Genomic DNA, 19,159 nt, shown 5'->3' on the forward strand with positions numbered 1-19,159 from the left:
ATTTGATTTTGCTCAAGTCTATCTATTGACTAATTCAGAGCAGGACTTGAGGATATAGTTGATTTAATCTCTACAGTTGGCCTTGGTTTGACCAAATTTGGCCTAAAACCCTTTCAGGTAGCATTTCTGCCTCTGTTCTTCTCTCCAAGTTTATATACAGCCTGGCTTTATTCTGCTGGCAGTGCTGACAAAAGTACTCAGGTTTGAAAGGAAGGAGTGAAACTCTCTAAGTATTGGTGGCAATTAAGCAAAAACCTAATCCTTCTCTGTCACTGAGCATCTTATTAAAATGGGAAGTTGTGATTAATTTGGATCAGATGTTTGTTTGAAGAGTGTGTGTGGAATATTTATTGCCTCTTTGCTGCTAGGAAAAATATCTCCCTGGACGGGGCGTTTCTACTCACTGCTGGATCCTTCTTATGCTAAGAACAACATCCCCATCATTGCTTCTGTGTCTGAGCATCAGCCCACAACCTGGTCCTCATACTATTTTGACCTGCAGCTCCTCGTCTTCATGTTTCCAGGTATGTGGACTTGTGTTCTGAAATGGCCTTGTTCATAAGAATCACAATTTGATTCCAAATTTGCAAGCTACCCTCATTCGTGTTTTGTTTTTCTTTGCCTGTTTATGTTGTGTAATACAGAGGACGTCTAAGCAAATTTTCTCATGTATGAAGCTGAGCAGAAGTCAGAAGTTCAACAGTTGTAGATATTGGCAAGTTCAGCCTCACAGTTTTCTGTTCATTTGTCATTTGTGTTATAAGTTAAAATTTAACCGTAATTTTTACTCCAGTTTTGTTTTGTTTTGTTTGAGTACTTCTGTCGTACTCCTTCCCCTTTACCCTTGTTTTTCCTCTTGGAAGTATTGAAGTCCCATAATGAGTACTGCTGATTGTAAAGCCTCATCAATCTCTTATCTTCTGGCCAATCCAGATGTGTTTTAGAATTTACCGGTGTTAGTGGTCTTTTTCTCTTAAAAAATAACTTTTACCTTTTTTTTTTTGAGATAGAGTCTTGCTCTGTTGCCTAGGCTTCAGGGCAGTGGTACAATCTCAGCTTACTGCGGCCTGTGCCTCCTGGGCTCAAGCCATCCTTCCACCTCACCCTCCTGAGTAGCTGGGACTACAGGTGCACACCACCATGCCCGGCTAATTTTTGTATTTTTTTTGTAGAGATGGGGTTTTGCCATGTTGCCCAGGCTGGTCTTGAACTCATGGGCTCAAGCAGTCTGCTCACCTTGGCCTCCCATAGTGCTGGGATTACAGGCGTGAGCCACTGTGCCTGGCCAACTTTTACTTTTTTCTTACTGTGAAAGTAATTTGTGTATTGTAAAAATATATGTAAATAAATAGAAAAAGATGCTGGGCACAATGGCTCATGCCTATAATCCTAGCCAGTTAGGAGGCTGAGGTGAGAAGATCACTTAAGGTCAGGAATTTGAGATCAACCTGGGCAACACGGTGAGACCCACGTCTTAAAAAAACAACAACAGGCCTGGAATTGTAGTTCACATCAGTAATGCCAGCACTTTGGAAGGATGAGGTGGGAGGATTGCTTGAGGCGAGGAGTTCAAGACCAGCCTGGGCAATATAGCGAGACCCCTGTCTCTACTTAAAAAAATAATAATAATAATAATGCACGCACACACCCATACCCACACACACCCATACCCACACACACCCATACCCACACACACACACATACACACATATAAAATAAATAAAATTAGCTGGGCATGGTAGTGTGCACCTTTAGTCCCAGCTACTTGGAAGGCTGAGGTGGAAGGATTACTTGAGCCCGGGAGTTTGAGACCAGCCTCGGTTATACAGCAAGACCCCCATCTCAAAAAAGGTAAATATTCAGGAGTTCTCACTACCCATCTCTAGCCACTGTTAACATTTTGATGTATATTTATCAAATAAGAATGAGATCATAGTTTTTTCCCTGATTTTTTTCACTTCATAAAGAATCAAATTTCTCTGTTACTTAGTATTATTTTATAGAAATACTTAAAATGTATCATTTATTAGTTTTTTAAAGCACAGAGATGTGTCAAGATGTGTAAGAAGGCAAGTAGTACATAATCTCATGCAGCAATATTTTAATATATTCCATTTTATAAATATAGTATAATTAGCTCCTTGTTTTTGGACATTTGGGTTGTTTCTGATTTTTTTGCTACTTTAAAGTGTGCTGTAGTAAACATCTTTGCATGTTTCTATGATTGTTTTTTTAGGATAAATTCCTGGAAGTGGAATTGCTGGGTTAAATGTGTGGAATCATCCAGTCATATAATGAAGATACTTTACCTTGTAGGTTTCAACCTACAGGACTCAGCTGCTTATTTCTCCTTCCCTCTTTTGTAGTTGGCCTCTATTACTGCTTTAGCAACCTGTCTGATGCCCGGATTTTTATCATCATGTATGGTGTGACCAGCATGTACTTTTCAGCTGTAATGGTGAGGATGCCCTCAGTCTGGTAGACTTTTTCACTCTAATTCTGAGGTGCTTTTTTATCTGTCTGGCAGAATTCAGAAAGTACTGATGATTGTGCACATGCTTCCCTCTGAGCATTTGAGGGAATGAGTTGTAAGTTGTTGATCCTTTCCAGGAACGTATGGGACACTCATACATTCTGGTTGTGGGGTCCAACTTTCTTGGATTCGTAACTTTGTATTATAGAAGCATTTTTGCACTTTGTTGGATAATATGACCCTGGGTGTCTTAAAACGGGAGATGATATTTTTTTCTTGAAGGCGTGGGAGTATTACCCAGTGCTAGATTGTTAGAGGAGGGATTTGAATTTTTTTTTTTTTTTTTTTTTTTTTGAGACAGAGTTTCACTCTTGTTGCCCAGGCTGGAGAGCAGTGGCGTGGTCCCGGCTCACTGCAACTGCCGCCTGCTGGGTTCAAGCGATTCTCCTGCCTCAGCCCCCCAAATAGCTGGGATTACTGGCATGCACCACCATACCCAGCTAATTTTGTATTTTTAGTAGAGATGGGGTTTTCCATGTTCGTCAGGCTGATCTTGAACTCCCGACCTCAGGTGATCCACCCGCCTTGGCCTCCCAAAGTGCTGGGATTACAGGCGTGAGCCACTGAGAATACACACATTCTCTTATATACTTTAAATCATCTCTAGATTGTAATACTAATAACTAATACTAGGTAAATGGTTGTTAATACTGTATTGTTTAGGGAACAATGACAAGAAAAAAGAGAGGAGAGATTTTATATATTGTAGTAAAATAGTGTTTCTCATATTTTTTTGGTCTCAAACCACAGTTATGAAATATACTTTATATCATTATTCAAGACACACATACATATGTACATGCATATAATTGAAACAAAGTTTAAGAAATACATACTAATACTGCAACTGTTTCAAGTATTTTCTCTTTCACTTTTTGTGGAGGTCATGTTTGATGAAAACCCCTAAATTGATGTCTTGATCTACTAATAGGCTGAAATCTGTAAATTGTGGAACACTGATTAGACTGATCATGCTTCCTGTCTCTGTTAGGTGCGTCTAATGCTAGTGTTGGCACCTGTTATGTGCATTCTCTCTGGCATTGGAGTCTCCCAGGTGCTGTCCACATACATGAAGAATCTGGACATAAGTCGTCCAGACAAGAAGAGCAAGAAGCAACAGGATTCCACCTACCCTATTAAGAATGAAGTGAGAAGCAATGTTAAGAGTAGACTTGGGAAACTCTGTGTGTGTGTGTATGTGTGTATGTGGGCAGCGGGGGGTGGGAGGAGTAAAGTAGAGCACTGTCCTAGGTGGTCAGAATTAACTCATATAGCCTCTGACTTATTTTGATCAATCTCATCTATATGAATGTGTCTAAGAAGTTGTCCTGTGTTGTGTGAATTTAGTTTGGTTAACTACACAATTAATTCTTTTTCCTTGTTTAGGTGGCAAGTGGGATGATACTGGTCATGGCTTTCTTTCTCATCACCTACACCTTTCATTCAACCTGGGTGACCAGTGAGGCCTACTCTTCTCCGTCCATTGTACTATCTGCCCGTGGTGGGGATGGCAGTAGGATCATATTTGATGACTTCCGAGAAGCATATTATTGGCTTCGTCACAATACTCCAGAGGTGAAGATTTGGGAGGGGTGGGAATTGTGGGTTAGGGGCAAAGGGGAAGACATTTGATGTTACAGTGAATCATACAGCTTTTAGATGGGTGGAAAGCTTGGTGAAACTGGAACTTTGCAACTCTAGTCTTGAATGAGCCTTAAAGGTGAACCTCCATTCAATTCAGGGATCTTTTGTAGTTACTCTTACTAGTAATTATCTAGACTTTGCATGCACACTTTTACTGATATGATGATTTTAACATGAGGTAGAACATCCCAGTTATAAAAGAAGAAAAAAGTTATAGATAAATAATACATGTTCACTTTAGAAAAATCAGAAAATTGAATCAAGAAGATATAAATCTTGTGTAAAGTGATCACCTTATGATAACTGCTTTTAACATTTTAATTTATATCTTTTGAGAATCTGAAGTGATTTCCTTTACAATAACTATTAGGAATATCATTTCTGAGACAATTTGTTAGGAATAAAAACTTTTAAGAGTCTCTTAATTCTTGTCCATCGTATCATGTGATTTGAGTTTCCACCCCATCTTTATAGTAAGTGATTTTTGCAATTCTGTTAAAAGGTTATTTAAGAAAATTGTCTAACGACACTAGGCTATTGATGTGGCTACATTGTACAGTCTCCCACACCTCCCACCCCATTACGTTTGTATAAAGTGACCTGGGATGAAGTGTTGGGAATGTTGGTTTGTTATTTGTGCTGAGATTTTATAATTGTATATAAATGGAAGACCAGGTGCCAGGATTTATTTTCTGGTTTGACATGCATTACTTTGTGAAGAAATTGATTAGTTAGCCAGGTGTCACTTCTGTCAGACCAAAGATGCCTTCTCTGTTGCATTTGATTTTTAGAGACAGTGAGAAGCTTGTTATTTCCGTTTCCCATTCTACTTTCAGGATGCGAAGGTCATGTCCTGGTGGGATTATGGCTATCAGATTACAGCTATGGCAAACCGAACAATTTTAGTGGACAATAACACATGGAATAATACCCATATTTCTCGAGTAGGGCAGGTAAGATAAAGGGATCTTTGAGTGTTTGGTGTACAAGGTCTAATGGGAAATGTGTCTGCATGAGGGGATCATATGACTTGGGATTTTGCTCTGAGAATTGTACATTTGTTTTTCCAGGCAATGGCGTCCACAGAGGAAAAAGCCTATGAGATCATGAGGGAGCTCGATGTCAGCTATGTGCTGGTCATTTTTGGAGGCCTCACTGGGTATTCCTCTGATGGTAATATACTTGATTCTGTTTCTAGCTGCAGGACATAGATTCTAAGAAAACTAGATGAATATCCTAGTTTTCTGTACTTTTACTAATATTTTACTAAGATATTTTTCTTTCATGGGAAGTTCCTAAGTATTTGCAACTTGAGGTTTGGGTATTTTGATTTTTTTCTTTTTGTAACAAGAGGACATAAATGTAAACAATTCTTCTGTAGGTACAGCATGCTATATGATTGTCTAAGGCATAGAAGTAGTTCCACAACCAGTAATAAAACCAAGCTGAATATAAGGCTCATGACAATGAACTTAAGAATTAGCATTTTTTTAGTGGTTTTAAGCCATATAATCATTGACCAGCTTAGAAATGTTTTATATGGCCTGACAGCGTGTAAAAAAAGAGAACATTTTATATATATATAAAATATATATAAATAAAAGTGTGTGTAAAATGGAGGTTACCATGTGCCCTATGATTATTGGCACAAAGATTTTTAGAAGAAACATCCAAATATAGTTATCTGCCTTAAAAGTTAATGTAATGCCTGTTTACACTTTAAAAAGTTAAGCAGTTCACAGCCGGGTGTGGTGGCTCACACCTGTAATCCCAGCACTTTGGGAGGCCAAGGCGGGCGGATCACTTGAGGTCAGGAGTTCATGACCAGCCTGGGCAACATAGTGAAACCTTGTCTCTACAAAAATTAGCCAGGCGTAGTGGCACATGCCTGTAGTCTTAGCTACTCAGGAGGCTGAGGCAGGAGAATTGCTTGAACTCGGGAGGGAGAGGTTGCAGTGGGCTGAGATTGCGCCATTGGACTCCAGTCTGGGCAGCAGAGTGAAACTGTTTCAAAAAAAAAAGTTAAACAGTTCTGAAGGTTTATAATAAAAAGTGATAGTTCACTGCCCAAAAATCTAAGCCCCCTTAACATCAGTCCCCAGAAGCAATTATTCCTGCAGCTATTTCTTCTAGTACTTACATGCGTATTTCTAAATACTGTGTATACAGTTTCCCCTCCATATCTGTGGGTTCTGCATCTGTGGGTTCAACCAACCACAAATGGAAAATATTTGTGAAAAAAAATCATAATACAACAATAAAAATCATACAAATAAAAAATACAGTATAACAACTATTTACATAGCATCTACACTGTATTAGGTATTATAGGTAATCTAGACATGATTTAAAGTATATAGACAGATGTGCATAGGTTATATACAAATACTATACCATTTTATATGAGGGACTTGAGCATTTGTGAATTTTGATATTCTGGTGGGAGGGGATATATAAGTTAGACTTTTTATTTTTTAAAGAAGATAATATGATAACCATTAAAAAACAATGCAGAGGCCGGGTGCGATGGCTCATGCCTGTAATCCGAGCACTTTGGGAAGACTCTTGAGGTCAGGAGTTTGAGACCAGCCTGCCCAACATGATGAAACCCCGTCTCTACTAAAAAAATACAAAAATTAGCCACATGTGGTGGCACATACTTGTAATCTCAGCTACTTGGGAGGCTGAGGCCAGATAATCACTTGAACCCGGGCAGCAGAGGTTGCAGTGAGTTGAGATTGCGCCACTGCACCCCAGCCTGGGTGACAGAGCGAGACTCCATCTCAAAAAAAAAGAAGAAAGAAAAATGCAAAACACTGTTACTGTCTAGATCCATGAAAACATGTATGTGAAGATCATAAAAGAAGATAGTGTAGTTGTCCCTCTGTATCCATGGAGGATTGTTTCCAGGACACCCCCACCCCTATCCTCACCCCTCACCAGGATACCAGAATTTGTGGCTGCTCAGGTCCCTTATATAAAATGGTTTAGTATTTGTATATAATATACACACATTCTCTTATATACTTTAAATCATCTCTAGATGATAATACTAATCCCTAATACTAGGTAAATGGTTGTTAATACTGTATTGTTTAGGTAACAATGACAAGAAAAAAGTCTATCCATCTTCATTACAGATGCAGTCATCTGTTTTTTTGTTTTGTGAATATTTTTGATTAGAGGTTTGTTGAATTTATGGATGTCAAACCCACAGATATGGAAGGCCAACTGTTTTGGTTAATTTGTTACACTGAATTTATTTTTCAAGGTCAAATTATTCATTGGGCTTTACTAATAGGAGTTCTGTAACATTTGAGAGGCATAATAAAAATAAAAAAAGTTGGGCCTGGCCCAGCTTCTTTTTTTGTAGACAACCATATTTTTTGAACAATGGGCTGTCCTTGGTGCAGTTCCTATTATCATCATCATTATTGTTTTTGAGACAGAGTTTCACTTTGTCACCCAGGCTGGAGTTCAGTGGCACGATGTCTGCTCACTGCAGCCTCTGCTTCCCATGCTCAAGTGATCTTCCCACCTCAGCCTCCTGAGTAGCTGGGACTACAGGCACACACCACCATGCCTGGCCAATTTTTATACTTTTTGTAGAGATTGGGTTTCGCCACATTGCCCAGGCTGTTCTTGAACTCCTGTGCTCAAGTGATCCGCCCATCTCAGCCTCCCAAAGTGCTAGGATTACAGGTGTGAGCCATCACACCCAGCCATTCCTATTATTTTCACTCTTCCATTCATAGAGCTTATGAGGTTTTTGCTTCAGACATACCTGCCAGGCAGCTACAATACTATTGTTCTATCATAGCCGAGCTGATGTTCTGGGGGTTTATTTTTGTTCCTGTTTCTGGCGCTATGATCTAGGCAAGTCTCTGTGCCTCAGTTTCTCCATTTGTAATATGAAGATAAGAATGCAGACACTGAACGAAGATAGTAATATTATTCATTGGATGTTTACCATGTGACAAACAACTTACTAAATGCTTTACATGTTGTTACTCATAATAACAGCCCTATTGTTGTAGATACTCTTATTTTTCTAATTTGACAGATGAGAACACTGAAGCACAGAGAGGTTAAATAACTTGCCCAAGGTCACCCAGCTAGAATTGGCAGTGCTGGAATTCAAACTTAGGCAGTTTGGATCCAGAGTCTGTTCTTAACCACCGTGATATCCCCTCGAACTCTTTGCAGTAGTGCAATAGGAATCTTATCTTTTTTTATGCATTAGAAATATTTTTAATACTAACCATCCAGTGAAACATGTAGCAACTGATTTCCCTAAAGCCTGTGCAAGCAATACAGTAAATGATGAACCCTAAAAGAGATATCATGAGTTGATGATAGTGTCAATATTTATTAAGCATGGGAGTGTGTTTGACACAGAAATGTTGACTTGTCATATACATGCTTTGGAGGTCTATAATTTTGCAGCTGTTGGTCAAGAATGAGAACACTCATGTCTTGTCTACCTTTTTGGTAAAGCTACTACTCTTTAGATCAGTCGTGCCCACTGTCTAATAGAAATAACGGGAACCACGTTATCATTTTAAGCTTTATATTAGTCACATCAAACTAAGTATAAAGAAACAGGTGAAAGTAATTTTAATAATTTTAACTGAATAGTCATATCAAAACATTATTATTTAATTTAACACGTAACCAGTATACCCCCTTTTGGGGTTTGTTTTTTTTACTAACTTTTCAAAATCTAATGTGTATTTCATACTTACCTAGTGTGTATTTTATACTTACAGTACATCTTAATTTGGACTAGCCACATTTCAGCTGCTCAGCAGCTATATGTAGCTAATTGCTGCTATATTTGATAGCCTAGCCCTAGCTAATCTATAGGACCAATCTCAGTTGTGGCTTAAGTCTGGACTAGTAGCATAGGATTTCAGGAGTATAATAATTTCTCAGAAAAGTTGTATATTTTGACGAAAAATGCTTTGCCCGTATGTTGTCCTCACTATTTTTACAAATTAGAGTTAAATGATACCAATCCCCATTAAAAAAATGTTGAGGAATTTTCTTAGAAATACTAACCTGCTTTAACTCCAGCAACTTTTGTGATGCAGCAGTTCTTTTTTTTTTTCTCCTAGATATCAACAAGTTTCTTTGGATGGTCCGGATTGGAGGGAGCACAGATACAGGCAAACATATCAAGGAGAATGACTATTATACTCCAACTGGGGAGTTCCGTGTGGACCGTGAAGGTTCTCCAGTGCTGCTCAACTGCCTCATGTACAAGATGTGTTACTATCGCTTTGGACAGGTTTACACAGAAGCCAGTGAGTGACTCATAATAATATTAATAACAGTAGTAATAATAGTGATTACTAATACACAGTATTTTCCATATGCCAAGCACTAGTAAGTGCTTTGTGTCTGTTAACTCATTTAATCCTCACAGCAACCCAAAAGGCATATACTGATATTATTGTCATATTATCTTTATTTTTGTTGTTTGTATATTTTTTTGAGACAGGGTTTTTGCTCTGACACCCAGGCTGGAGTGCAGTGGTGCAATCATGGCTCACTGCAGCCTTGATTTCCTGGGCTGAAGGAGTCCTCCTGCTTCAGCCTCTTGAGTAGCTGGGACTAAGGTGCACACCATAATGCCTGGCTGTTTTTAAAACTTTTTGTAGAGATGAGGTCTCACTATGTTGTCAGGGCTGGTCTGGAACTCCTGAGCTCAAGCAATCTTCTTGTCATGGCCTCCTGAAGTACTGGGATTACAGACCTGAGCTACTGCACCTAGCTATTGTTATTTTTGTTTTGTTTTGTTTTGTTTTTTGAGATGAAGTCTTGTTCTGTTACCCAGGCTGGAGTGCAGTGGCACGATCTCGGCTCACTGCAACCTCCACCTCCCAGGTTCAAGCGATTCTCCTGCCTCAGCCTCCCGAGTAGCTAGAATTACAGGTGTGCTCTACCATCCCCAGCTAATTTTTTTTTTTTTTTTTTTTTTGTATTTTTATTAGAGACATTGTTTCACTATGTTGGCCAGGCTGGTCTCGAACTCCTGACCTCAAGTAATCCACCCACCTCGGCCTACCAAAGTGCTGGGATTACAGGCATGAGCCACCGCACCCAGCCTGTTATTTTATATATGAGGAAATTGAGGTACAAATAGGTTATTTAACTGCCTAGTGTCACATAACTAATGGCAGAGTCAGGATTCAAACTGACAAAGAGTGGCTCCAAATTCTGTGCTTTTGACCGTTACTTTTTATTGTCCTTAAGGGTATTACAGTGAAGACAGGAACAAAAGGGTAAGAAAGTGACTTTTCGTATCTTCTGATGACTACATTGAGAGTTATTTGATTAGGTTAAGTCTCTCCTTCTGACTTCAATTTCTTGATTCTGTACTAGGGAGAATTTCTGACATGAATGCAGGTCTTTGACTTCTGGTAGGCTTTTTTCTCTGATCCATGCAAGGGTTGCTAGTGTATTAGAGGCTCTGAATGACAATCCTCAGGAATAGAGGGCCTTGGAAGTCGGCTCCCTATGTCTGTCTTATCAGAGATAAGACATTGACTGGCAAGCATCATCTTGCATAGAACTTAAGTTAGGGTAACACTTGATTTGCCCTTACTACCTCATGCCCTTTTTTGCAGGCTCTACTCTCATCAAATTGCAGGCTGAGGAATAATCATCAATTAGTAGATGGTTTCCTGAATCCATATACTGTCTCTCTAGGAAATTAGCACTGTAGAAAGAAGTGTGTTCTTTTTCATCCCTCTCTAGAGCGTCCTCCAGGCTTTGACCGTGTCCGAAATGCTGAGATTGGGAATAAAGACTTTGAGCTTGATGTCCTGGAGGAAGCATATACCACAGAACATTGGCTGGTCAGGATATACAAGGTAAGCAGATGCTATACGTCTCAGAAAGCAACTTTTATTTTTGGAGATTGGTTTCAATGCTTATAAAATGGGACACATATTTCTCAAATAGGGAAATTTCTCATGACACCTGTGCTTGAAAAGTAGCTTGCAAACTCACTGAAAATTTTACTTATTTTAGATTGTTCTTAGAGAGTAGATGATCCCAGTCTGCCATCATTTTGGCGGTTGTTGCAGTGATACTTTTCCAGCTGGGGCTTGACTAAACCAGTTTCTGTGATTATCAGGCTCACGGGTGAGGAGAGTGCAGGAAATAGAGAAAAAGTTCACATGTTTATATTTAGCTACATTTTCTTCTCTCTCTGAAGAACTTAAGGTATATAGAGTCATATAGAACCACATAGGAGTATATCTCTCATATAAGAAAAGATTGAGAACCCTTGATCTATGTGGAGGGTAGATCAGTAATATTGGTCCTCACAGAGGTATTCCAAAAGGCTAAGCAGAGAGAATCTAGTCTCTAGTCAGTGCTTGTGTATTCACAGCCCTAAACCAGGCTGCAGAACCCAACATAATCCTGCCCACTCTGGGTGAATCCATTTTAGTAGAAAATTTCTCCAAAGTTGATCTGATTGTAAATATTAAACTGACATCTTTATGTTGCAGGTAAAGGACCTGGATAATCGAGGCTTGTCAAGGACATAAATGTCACGTCCAGCTCTGATATGCTTCGCACTGAGCACATCACATTTAGGACGTTGAAGATTTTTTTTTTTTTTTTTTTTTTAATATGCAGTTTGTAAGAACAAAACTGGATGGCATCAGAATTGTCTGGAAGTTTTGTCTTGGGCAGTATGGGCTGGGCCAAATGAAATGATTTTTATAATTCTAAACAGGTTACCAAATGAAATGTCATGGCTTTACTTTGGTCAATTAAAGGGGGGAATTTTTTTTTAAAATGTGCCTTATTTGTTTTGACTTATAACTGATTTGAGGGAGGCAAAAGCTATGCTAGGCTGCCAGAAGGACATAAGCAGACCTTGTCCATTCTCTTAGCTCCCTAAATTAGCCAAATAGAGACTTCTTTCTCAAATCAGGAAAACTATCAAAGACCAATTCAGATCCTACATTTACAGACAGTTTTGTCATAACCCTTTGCATTGCAGCACCTAGTACAATTCCTTGGAAACAGCGTGGCTCAATAAATTTTTATTGAATGAATAAATGTGGGACCAGAAGAGTGCTAGAAGAGTGCCTTTCTGGGCTACTATGTCTCTGTTCTCAATGTCTTTTATCCTTAGACGCTCTTTGACTTTATAAATCAGCAGTTTTGAAGACTCAAGACAAACAGTGAAATTATTGGTTTATCAATGGAGAGGAAGAAACTCTTCCAGCATTACATATAGAGCTTGATGGTCAGTAGGTGTTTTTGAATCAGCTTAAATATAATCATACATATCGATTTGAAGTGGAGCTCTTCAGTACTCTCACTTATTCATGACACAGGAATGACCCTTTACTCAAAACTCTTGTGGTTGTTCAGAGGTGAGCTTCTTTTTCCCTTAGTCTTAGCCTATGTGTTGCTATTGTATATTGTTACCAAGTTCAACTACCTAATTTTGAAGCTCTTTCCAAATAAGATACAAATTAAAAGGGGAAGCATTGCCAGTAACAGGTCCCTAGAGAGCAGTGCCAGCCTGCCTGCAAGAAAAGAGGAGAAACTTCTTAAAAAGTTTTAAGCCTGGGCAACATAAGGAGATTGTTTCTATGAAAAATAAAAATTAGCCAGGTATGGTGGTGTACACCTGTAGTCCCAGCTACTCGGGAAGATGAGATTGGAGGATCACTTGGGCCTGGGACGTTGAGGCTACAGTGAACTGTGATTGTGCCACTGTACTCCAGTCTGGGCGACAGTGAAATCTTGTCTAAACAAAAACAATTTAACTGGGAAGCACAGTGGTCCTTGAGGACATTTAATATCAGGACAAAGAGCCTATGAATATATCACTGATGTATATAAACCCTAAGGCGTTAATAAAAGCTAACTGTTTAGTGTTATCCATTTAAGGGAACAGGAGGAATTGCATAACTTTTAGATTAGTCATAGTGGTGCTCCTAAGGGATATGCTGTTGTATATTTGTATAGCCAGGGCACTTAGCCTTCCAAACCAATTTATATACCATGTTCTCCAACTGTGGGTGAGATTTAGCCTCAAGATTTGATTTACTATATGTAAGTACATTACTTGATTTCTATAAAGAATCTTTAGTGGAAGAGGTTATTCTGAATTATTTATCAATATGATTAATACCAGTTAGAAATTATTAATGATCTTCCTTTATACTATACATAGGATAACTTTTAACTTGTCGCTACAGTTGTTGCTCTGAGGATCTTAATTTTGTTACTTTCTAGGCTACATGAAGCTATCTTTTTAAAAAGTGTACTTTTCATTTTCACTGTTATTGTGTACTTAGCATAAAAAACTCAAATCTAGGCCAGGTGCAGTGGCTCATGCCTGTAATCCCAGCACTTTGGGAGGCTGAAGCATGCGGATCACTTGAGCCCAGGAGTTCAAGACCAGCCTGGGCAACATGGCAAAATCCCATCTCTACAAAAAATACAAAAACTAGCTGGGCATGGTGGCACGTGCCTGTAGTCCCAGCTACGTGGAAGGCTGAGGTGGGAAGATTCCTTGAGCCTGGGAGGTGGAGGTTGCAGTGAGCCAAGATCACGTGCACTCCAGCCTGGGAGACAGAGTGAGACACTGTCTTAAAAAAAATGAAACAAAAACTCAATTCTAAAAGGCAGTCATGCTGTTTTCTACTCCCTAGTGGCAACCACTTTAAACTCTGATTCTCACATTACTTACTTTCAATGCCATAAATAATTGCTTTATTTTTCTATGTTTGGTATTTCAATTTTAGGCATCATGTGTAGAATCTGTGGTAAGGAAACTGTAGAGTTAGCTTTTTCACCATCCCATTACTTCTGTAGACAGACATATTCATGCTATCTATTACAGTTTTTTGTTTTTGTTTTTGTTTTTTTGAGATGGAGTCTCGCTCCCTGTCGCCCAGACTGGAGTGCAGTGGCATGATCTTGGCTCACTGCAGCCTCCGCCTCCCAGTTTCAAGCAATTTTCCTTCCTCAGCCTCCCGAGTAGCTGGGATTATAGGCGTGTGCCACTACACCCAAGTCATTTTTGTACTTTTAGTAGAGATGGGGTTTTGCCATGTTGGCCAGGCTGGTCTAAAACTCCTGGCCTTAGGTGATCTGCCTGCCTTGGCCTCCCAAAGGTGCTGGGAGTACGGGTGTGAGCCATTGCACCCAGCCTATAGTTCTAATAGTTATTTTTCTATTATCATGATTCTATTTATTATTTGATTTAGTTCTATTATAGTTAAAATTTAGGTTAGATCTGTATTTTGCCTTATGGCTATTCACAACTAGGCCATGTAGTTTATTTACTATTACTACTTTTCCTGCATAACTTTTTTTTTTTTTTTGAGACGGAGTTTCGCTTTTGTTGCTCAGGCTGGAGTGCAGTGGTGCAATCTTCACTCACCACAACCTCTGCCTCCCGGGTTCAAGCGATTCTCCTGCCACGGCCTCCCGAGTAGGTGGGATTACAGGCATGTGCCACCACGCCCAGCTAATTTTGTATTTTTAGTAGAGACAGGGTTTCTCCATGTTGGTCAGGCTGGTCTCGAACTCCCGACGTCAGGTGATCTGCCCGCCTCGGCCTCCCAAAGTGCTGGGATTACAGAAATGAGCCACTGCACCCAGCCCACCTGCATAACTTAAGGGAGTTTTTTCATTTCTTTTTTGTACTTATCACTAATTTGTCCCCCAATTCTTCATTTTTGTCAACTTTTAATATGTTCAGACACATGAGGCATTTTCTTACATAAAGTCTTTATGTTCCATTTGGATTGGTTTACTCTCAAGGTTTGCTGCACACCTCTTGGGTTGATGTATCTTTTCATTGTCACATTGTGTGTTAATCTCCTGACTTCTTTCTTGATTTATCGCCTTTAAGTGCCTTTATGAGAAAATGTGTGTGAGAGATAAATTTCTTGAGAACTTTTCATGTCTCTTGTCATACTCCCATTGATAGGTTGACTGGGTACAGAATTCTAGATTGCGAATGGTTTTTCCTTAGGACTAGGAAGGCATTGACCCATTGTTTTCTATCTTCCATATGTTGAGAAATGTAATGCTATTCCAATTTTTTTTTTTTTTTTATGTATCTATTCCTTCTCACCTTCAACCCAGACCTCTTAGGATCTTCTCTTTATAATGTTTTGAAATTTTCCCAATGTTGTGTCTTTAGTGGGTCACCTATTGTGCTGAGCAGTTTGGAATTTTATGTATGGAAAGTCAAGTTCCTCAGTTCTGGAAAATATTCTGGCATTATATATGCAAGATATTAAGAGAGGAAAGAGGATAGAAATCCCAACCCTCTTTTTCTTTCTGAAAAATAGTTATTTGGATGGTGGACTTCCTGAATTTATCTCCTAATAGTCTTATATTTACTCTTCTGTTTACTTTTCTTCCTTCTCAGAGATTTCCTCAGCTTCGTTTTCTAATCTATCTATTTAAAATAGCTTTCTTTTTTTCTTCTATATTTTTAATGCTCAGAGGGGTTGGATTTTTGTTGTTGTTTGACTATTCCTTTGTTTTGATGTCTTTCATATTAAAGACTTTCTCAAATTCTTGCTAGTCTGCTCCTCTTTAAGACTGGGACCCTAGGCAGGGCGCAGTGGATCATGCCTGTAATCCCAGCACTTTGGGAGGCCGAGGCAGGCAGATCACTTGAGGCCAGGAGTTCGAGACCGGCCTGGCAACGTGGGAAAATTCTGTCTCTACTAAAAATACAAAAATTAGCTGGGTGTGGGGTACACACCCTGTAATCTCAGCTACTGGGGAGGCTGAGGCATGAGAATTGCTTGAACCCAGGAGGCGGAGGTTGCAGTGAGCAGACATCATGCCACTGCACTCCAACCTGGGAGACAGAGCAAGACTCTGTCTCAAAAAAAAAAAAAAAAAAAAGAGTGGGACCCAAAAAAGCTGATTGAAAGATCTGTTTGTAGGGGGTGTAGATGGGGATTAATAATGTGGGTTTCAATCTACTGTGATCTGGCTGGGCTGTTACATTGGGAAATCCGTGATACTGATTTTTAGATTTTTATCTTTTGCATAGGTAAGATTCCCTTGAGAAGGCTTGCATATTCTCTTAAGGATGTAAGCCAGGCAGTCAGCTTTCTGGGAGTAGAGTAGGGAAAGAAGTTTTAACAGGCTCAACCTTCAGTGGATAAAACTTAAACTTAATCCCTCCATTTTCAATAAGGTGCCCAAGCTTTTAACTGTGCCTAATGGTCTCCAGTTCACATACTGTGCATTTACCCTCTTAAATCTCGTACCAGCTTTGGGGAGGGACAGTTCCTTGGTTACATAGAAAGGGAAGGGATACAGGGATCTATTTGTTTTTTATGTAGCCTTTAAACCTACCCCTTTTAGCCCCATTTTTACCTCCACCTTCAGTTACCTGGTGTCACCAGTTCAACTTGAGCTTTTTCAGAGTTCTGTGATGTTAATTCTGCTTTCCATTGCTAGCTTTGGGATTCATCTTCATTACCTTTCATCTAAAGGCTTTCTGCTTTCCAAAATGTGTCTCATACTCTGTTCTTATGGGTTCTTTTAAATATTGGTATCCTTTACTATTAAAATATTTTAGTGGGCTTTCAGAAGAGAATAGAGGCTATTTCCATGTATTCTGTCTTTAACTGGTATTCTGCTGGAGTCTGTATATCTTATTTTTTTTTCAGGCTAAAAAGACTCCATCAGACACACAGGAAATTTGCAGGTCTTCCTCTTCGTATTCTTTGTTTTCAGCACACAGTGAGGAAACAACAGAAAATGGGATAAATGATATAAAAACTTGCTTTTATTTTTATACCAGGCCCTGTGGCTCGCTTCTGTAATCCCAGCGACTTGGGATGCTGAGGTAGGAGGATCACTTGAGCTCAGGAGTTCCAGGCTGCAGTGAGCTAAGACTGCCCAATTGCACTCCAGCCTGGGTGACAGAGCAACACACCCTGTCTCCAAAAACAACAAACTGTAAAAAGATTACATGAAGCCTAATCTGTGATGTCATGATTCAAAACTATACACATAAGCATTTTAAGAGTTTTTTCCTTGATTTTTGTTCCTGACTTTGCTTCTTTAAAAGAAATGTGTGTTTTTGTTGTTGGTTGTTTGTTTTTGAGACGGAGTCTTGCTCTGTTGCCCAGGCTGGAGTGCAGTGGCACAATCTCTGCTCACTGCAGCCTCTGCCTCCTGGGTAGCTGGGATTACAGGCACTCGCCATCGTGCCCGGCTAATTTTTGTATTTTTAGTAGAGACGGGGGTTTCACCATGTTGGCCAGGCTGGTCTTGAACTGCTGACCTCAGGTGATCCATCCGCCTCAGTTTCCCAAAGTGTTGGGATTACAGGCGTGAGCCACCAGGCCCCGGCCTTGAGTAACATTTTATACTTGTTTCACTTTACTATTATCATAATAGCCAGTTATGCTTAGTGTTTGTATGCGGCCCAGTCTTAAGGACTAAGAAAATATATATTTATATATATATAAAATATATACATATAAAAAACGTATGTTTTTTTCCTACGGAATCATGCTGTTGCCCAGGCTGGAGTGCAGTAGTGCTCACTAACCTCTAACTCCTGGACTCAAACGATTGTTCTGCTTAGGCCTCCCAAGTAGCTAGGGCTACAGGGCCACACCACCAAGCCCGACTAATTCCTAAATTTTTTTATTTGTAGAGATGGGGTCTCCCTATGTTCCCCAGGCTGGTCCTGAACTCCTGGCCTCAAGCCATTCTCCTGCCTCGCCTTCCCAAAGTGCTGGAATTACAGGCAGGAGCCACTGCGCCCGGCCAGTGCTGGAGAATGTAATGGAGATGATCCTGCCTATCCCTGAGTTCCAGTCTAGTTTACTGTCAGAGAATACTTATTTCCATTTTTCCTATTTTGTTCTTGAGTCTCTTTCCTCAGAATTTACTTTTCCACTTAAATGACGTACGCAGCTTTTAAATTTGCATTGTAAGATTTATTTTGGCTCTCCCCGCCTGTTTTTTGCACATTAAAAATGAAAAAGTTTGTAGAACTAAGCTAAGCAGATGGTCTTCCTGCAAAAAGACTGGGCTGAAGTAAAGCATTGTTTTGGAGCTGGTTCACAGAAAAAAGGCAAAACTGGTTATCCTGACTTCAAGCTCCACCATAAACTGCTCGCTTTCTCCGGGAAACTTGCCCCGCCACACACACTTGACGGCGTGGCCAGTCCTTTCGAAGCCTCTCGCTCCCAACACGGAGCTCCTCTCATTTCTTCACAGTCGGCTCTCAGCAGCTGCTGCTGGTTTCTCGGCTCCAGCACCACGGGTACCGCACTCTGAGGTTTACAAAGCACTCTGCTTCACCGACTGTGATCCTCACAGTCCTGTCCGGTGGCCTCACGCAGGTGGCGGTGCAGCCTTTCAGGCCCAGAGCGGCCAGGAGCGAAGCCCGCAGACCCGCCTGGAAGCGCAGCGCGGTCCGCCGCGCGCCCCTGAGGCTTGGAGGCCTGGGCTTCGCCCAGCAGCGCTCGAGCACCGCCCAGTCGAGCCTCACACCGGATGCCACTTCATATTTGGGCCCAGAGCTCAATTCGCGCCGATGCGGTCCGCCGTCCGCCGTCCTTAAATCTCTTCAGCCAGGATCTCTCCCCGACTGCAAAGCAGCCCTGGGCGGGAGCGGCAACATCTCCGCGTCAGTCTTTTGGAGCCGCCGACATTCAGAGGAGCAGGACACGGGAACGCGCGCTGTCTTGCTTTACGGCGCGGGTGCGCGAGTTTGCGGCAGCGTGACGCCCTCAAGTTTTGGCGGGAAAAGCGCTGCATTTGGATTCCTGCAGTGGTGGGCAAAGGACAGTCCGGTGAGGAAGGGCGGCCGGTAGAGTAGGGAAGGTTTCTAAAGAAGGAGTTCGGGGTCTAGATTAGTGAGGGAGGGCATGGTGGGAGAAAGTTAGCATTGACTAGCGCAGGGGATTGGAGAGACTCCTGCGGAGGGGCGGTTTCGGAGGG

The 19,159-nt window shown here is 40.6% G+C and overlaps 2 protein-coding genes across 12 annotated transcripts in view; both read left to right on the forward strand.

Moving 5' to 3' along the window:
- The window catches only part of STT3A (STT3 oligosaccharyltransferase complex catalytic subunit A), a 28,266-nt gene extending 15,952 nt beyond the window's left edge, over positions 1 to 12,314 (forward strand). For 8 of the 10 annotated variants that reach the window (XM_055095047.2, XM_003819909.6, XM_055095050.2 and 5 more), the window contains 9 exons: positions 369 to 524; positions 2,367 to 2,458; positions 3,525 to 3,680; positions 3,920 to 4,108; positions 5,014 to 5,130; positions 5,248 to 5,350; positions 9,295 to 9,483; positions 10,940 to 11,055; positions 11,701 to 12,314. In XM_055095047.2, coding sequence (XP_054951022.1) covers positions 369 to 524; positions 2,367 to 2,458; positions 3,525 to 3,680; positions 3,920 to 4,108; positions 5,014 to 5,130; positions 5,248 to 5,350; positions 9,295 to 9,483; positions 10,940 to 11,055; positions 11,701 to 11,739 — 1,157 coding nt within the window. In that variant the 3' untranslated portion in view covers positions 11,740 to 12,314. Of the gene's footprint in view, positions 1 to 368; positions 525 to 2,366; positions 2,459 to 3,524; positions 3,681 to 3,919; positions 4,109 to 5,013; positions 5,131 to 5,247; positions 5,351 to 9,294; positions 9,484 to 10,939 lie in introns of all 10 variants that reach the window. The other 2 variants (XM_063608858.1, XM_063608859.1) reach the window with 1 other exon arrangement.
- A 5,411-nt stretch (positions 12,315 to 17,725) lies between these two features.
- The window catches only part of CHEK1 (checkpoint kinase 1), a 51,098-nt gene continuing 49,664 nt past the window's right edge, over positions 17,726 to 19,159 (forward strand). Inside the window, exon 1 of one of the 2 annotated variants that reach the window (XR_010113505.1) lies at positions 17,726 to 19,011. The gene's annotated coding sequence lies outside the window, so the exon portion shown is untranslated. The remainder of the gene's footprint in view (positions 19,012 to 19,159) is intronic. The other variant, XM_055095057.3, reaches the window with a different exon arrangement.

Source organism: Pan paniscus, chromosome 9, assembly GCF_029289425.2.
Source record: "Pan paniscus chromosome 9, NHGRI_mPanPan1-v2.0_pri, whole genome shotgun sequence".
NCBI classification, from domain to species: domain Eukaryota; kingdom Metazoa; phylum Chordata; class Mammalia; order Primates; family Hominidae; genus Pan; species Pan paniscus.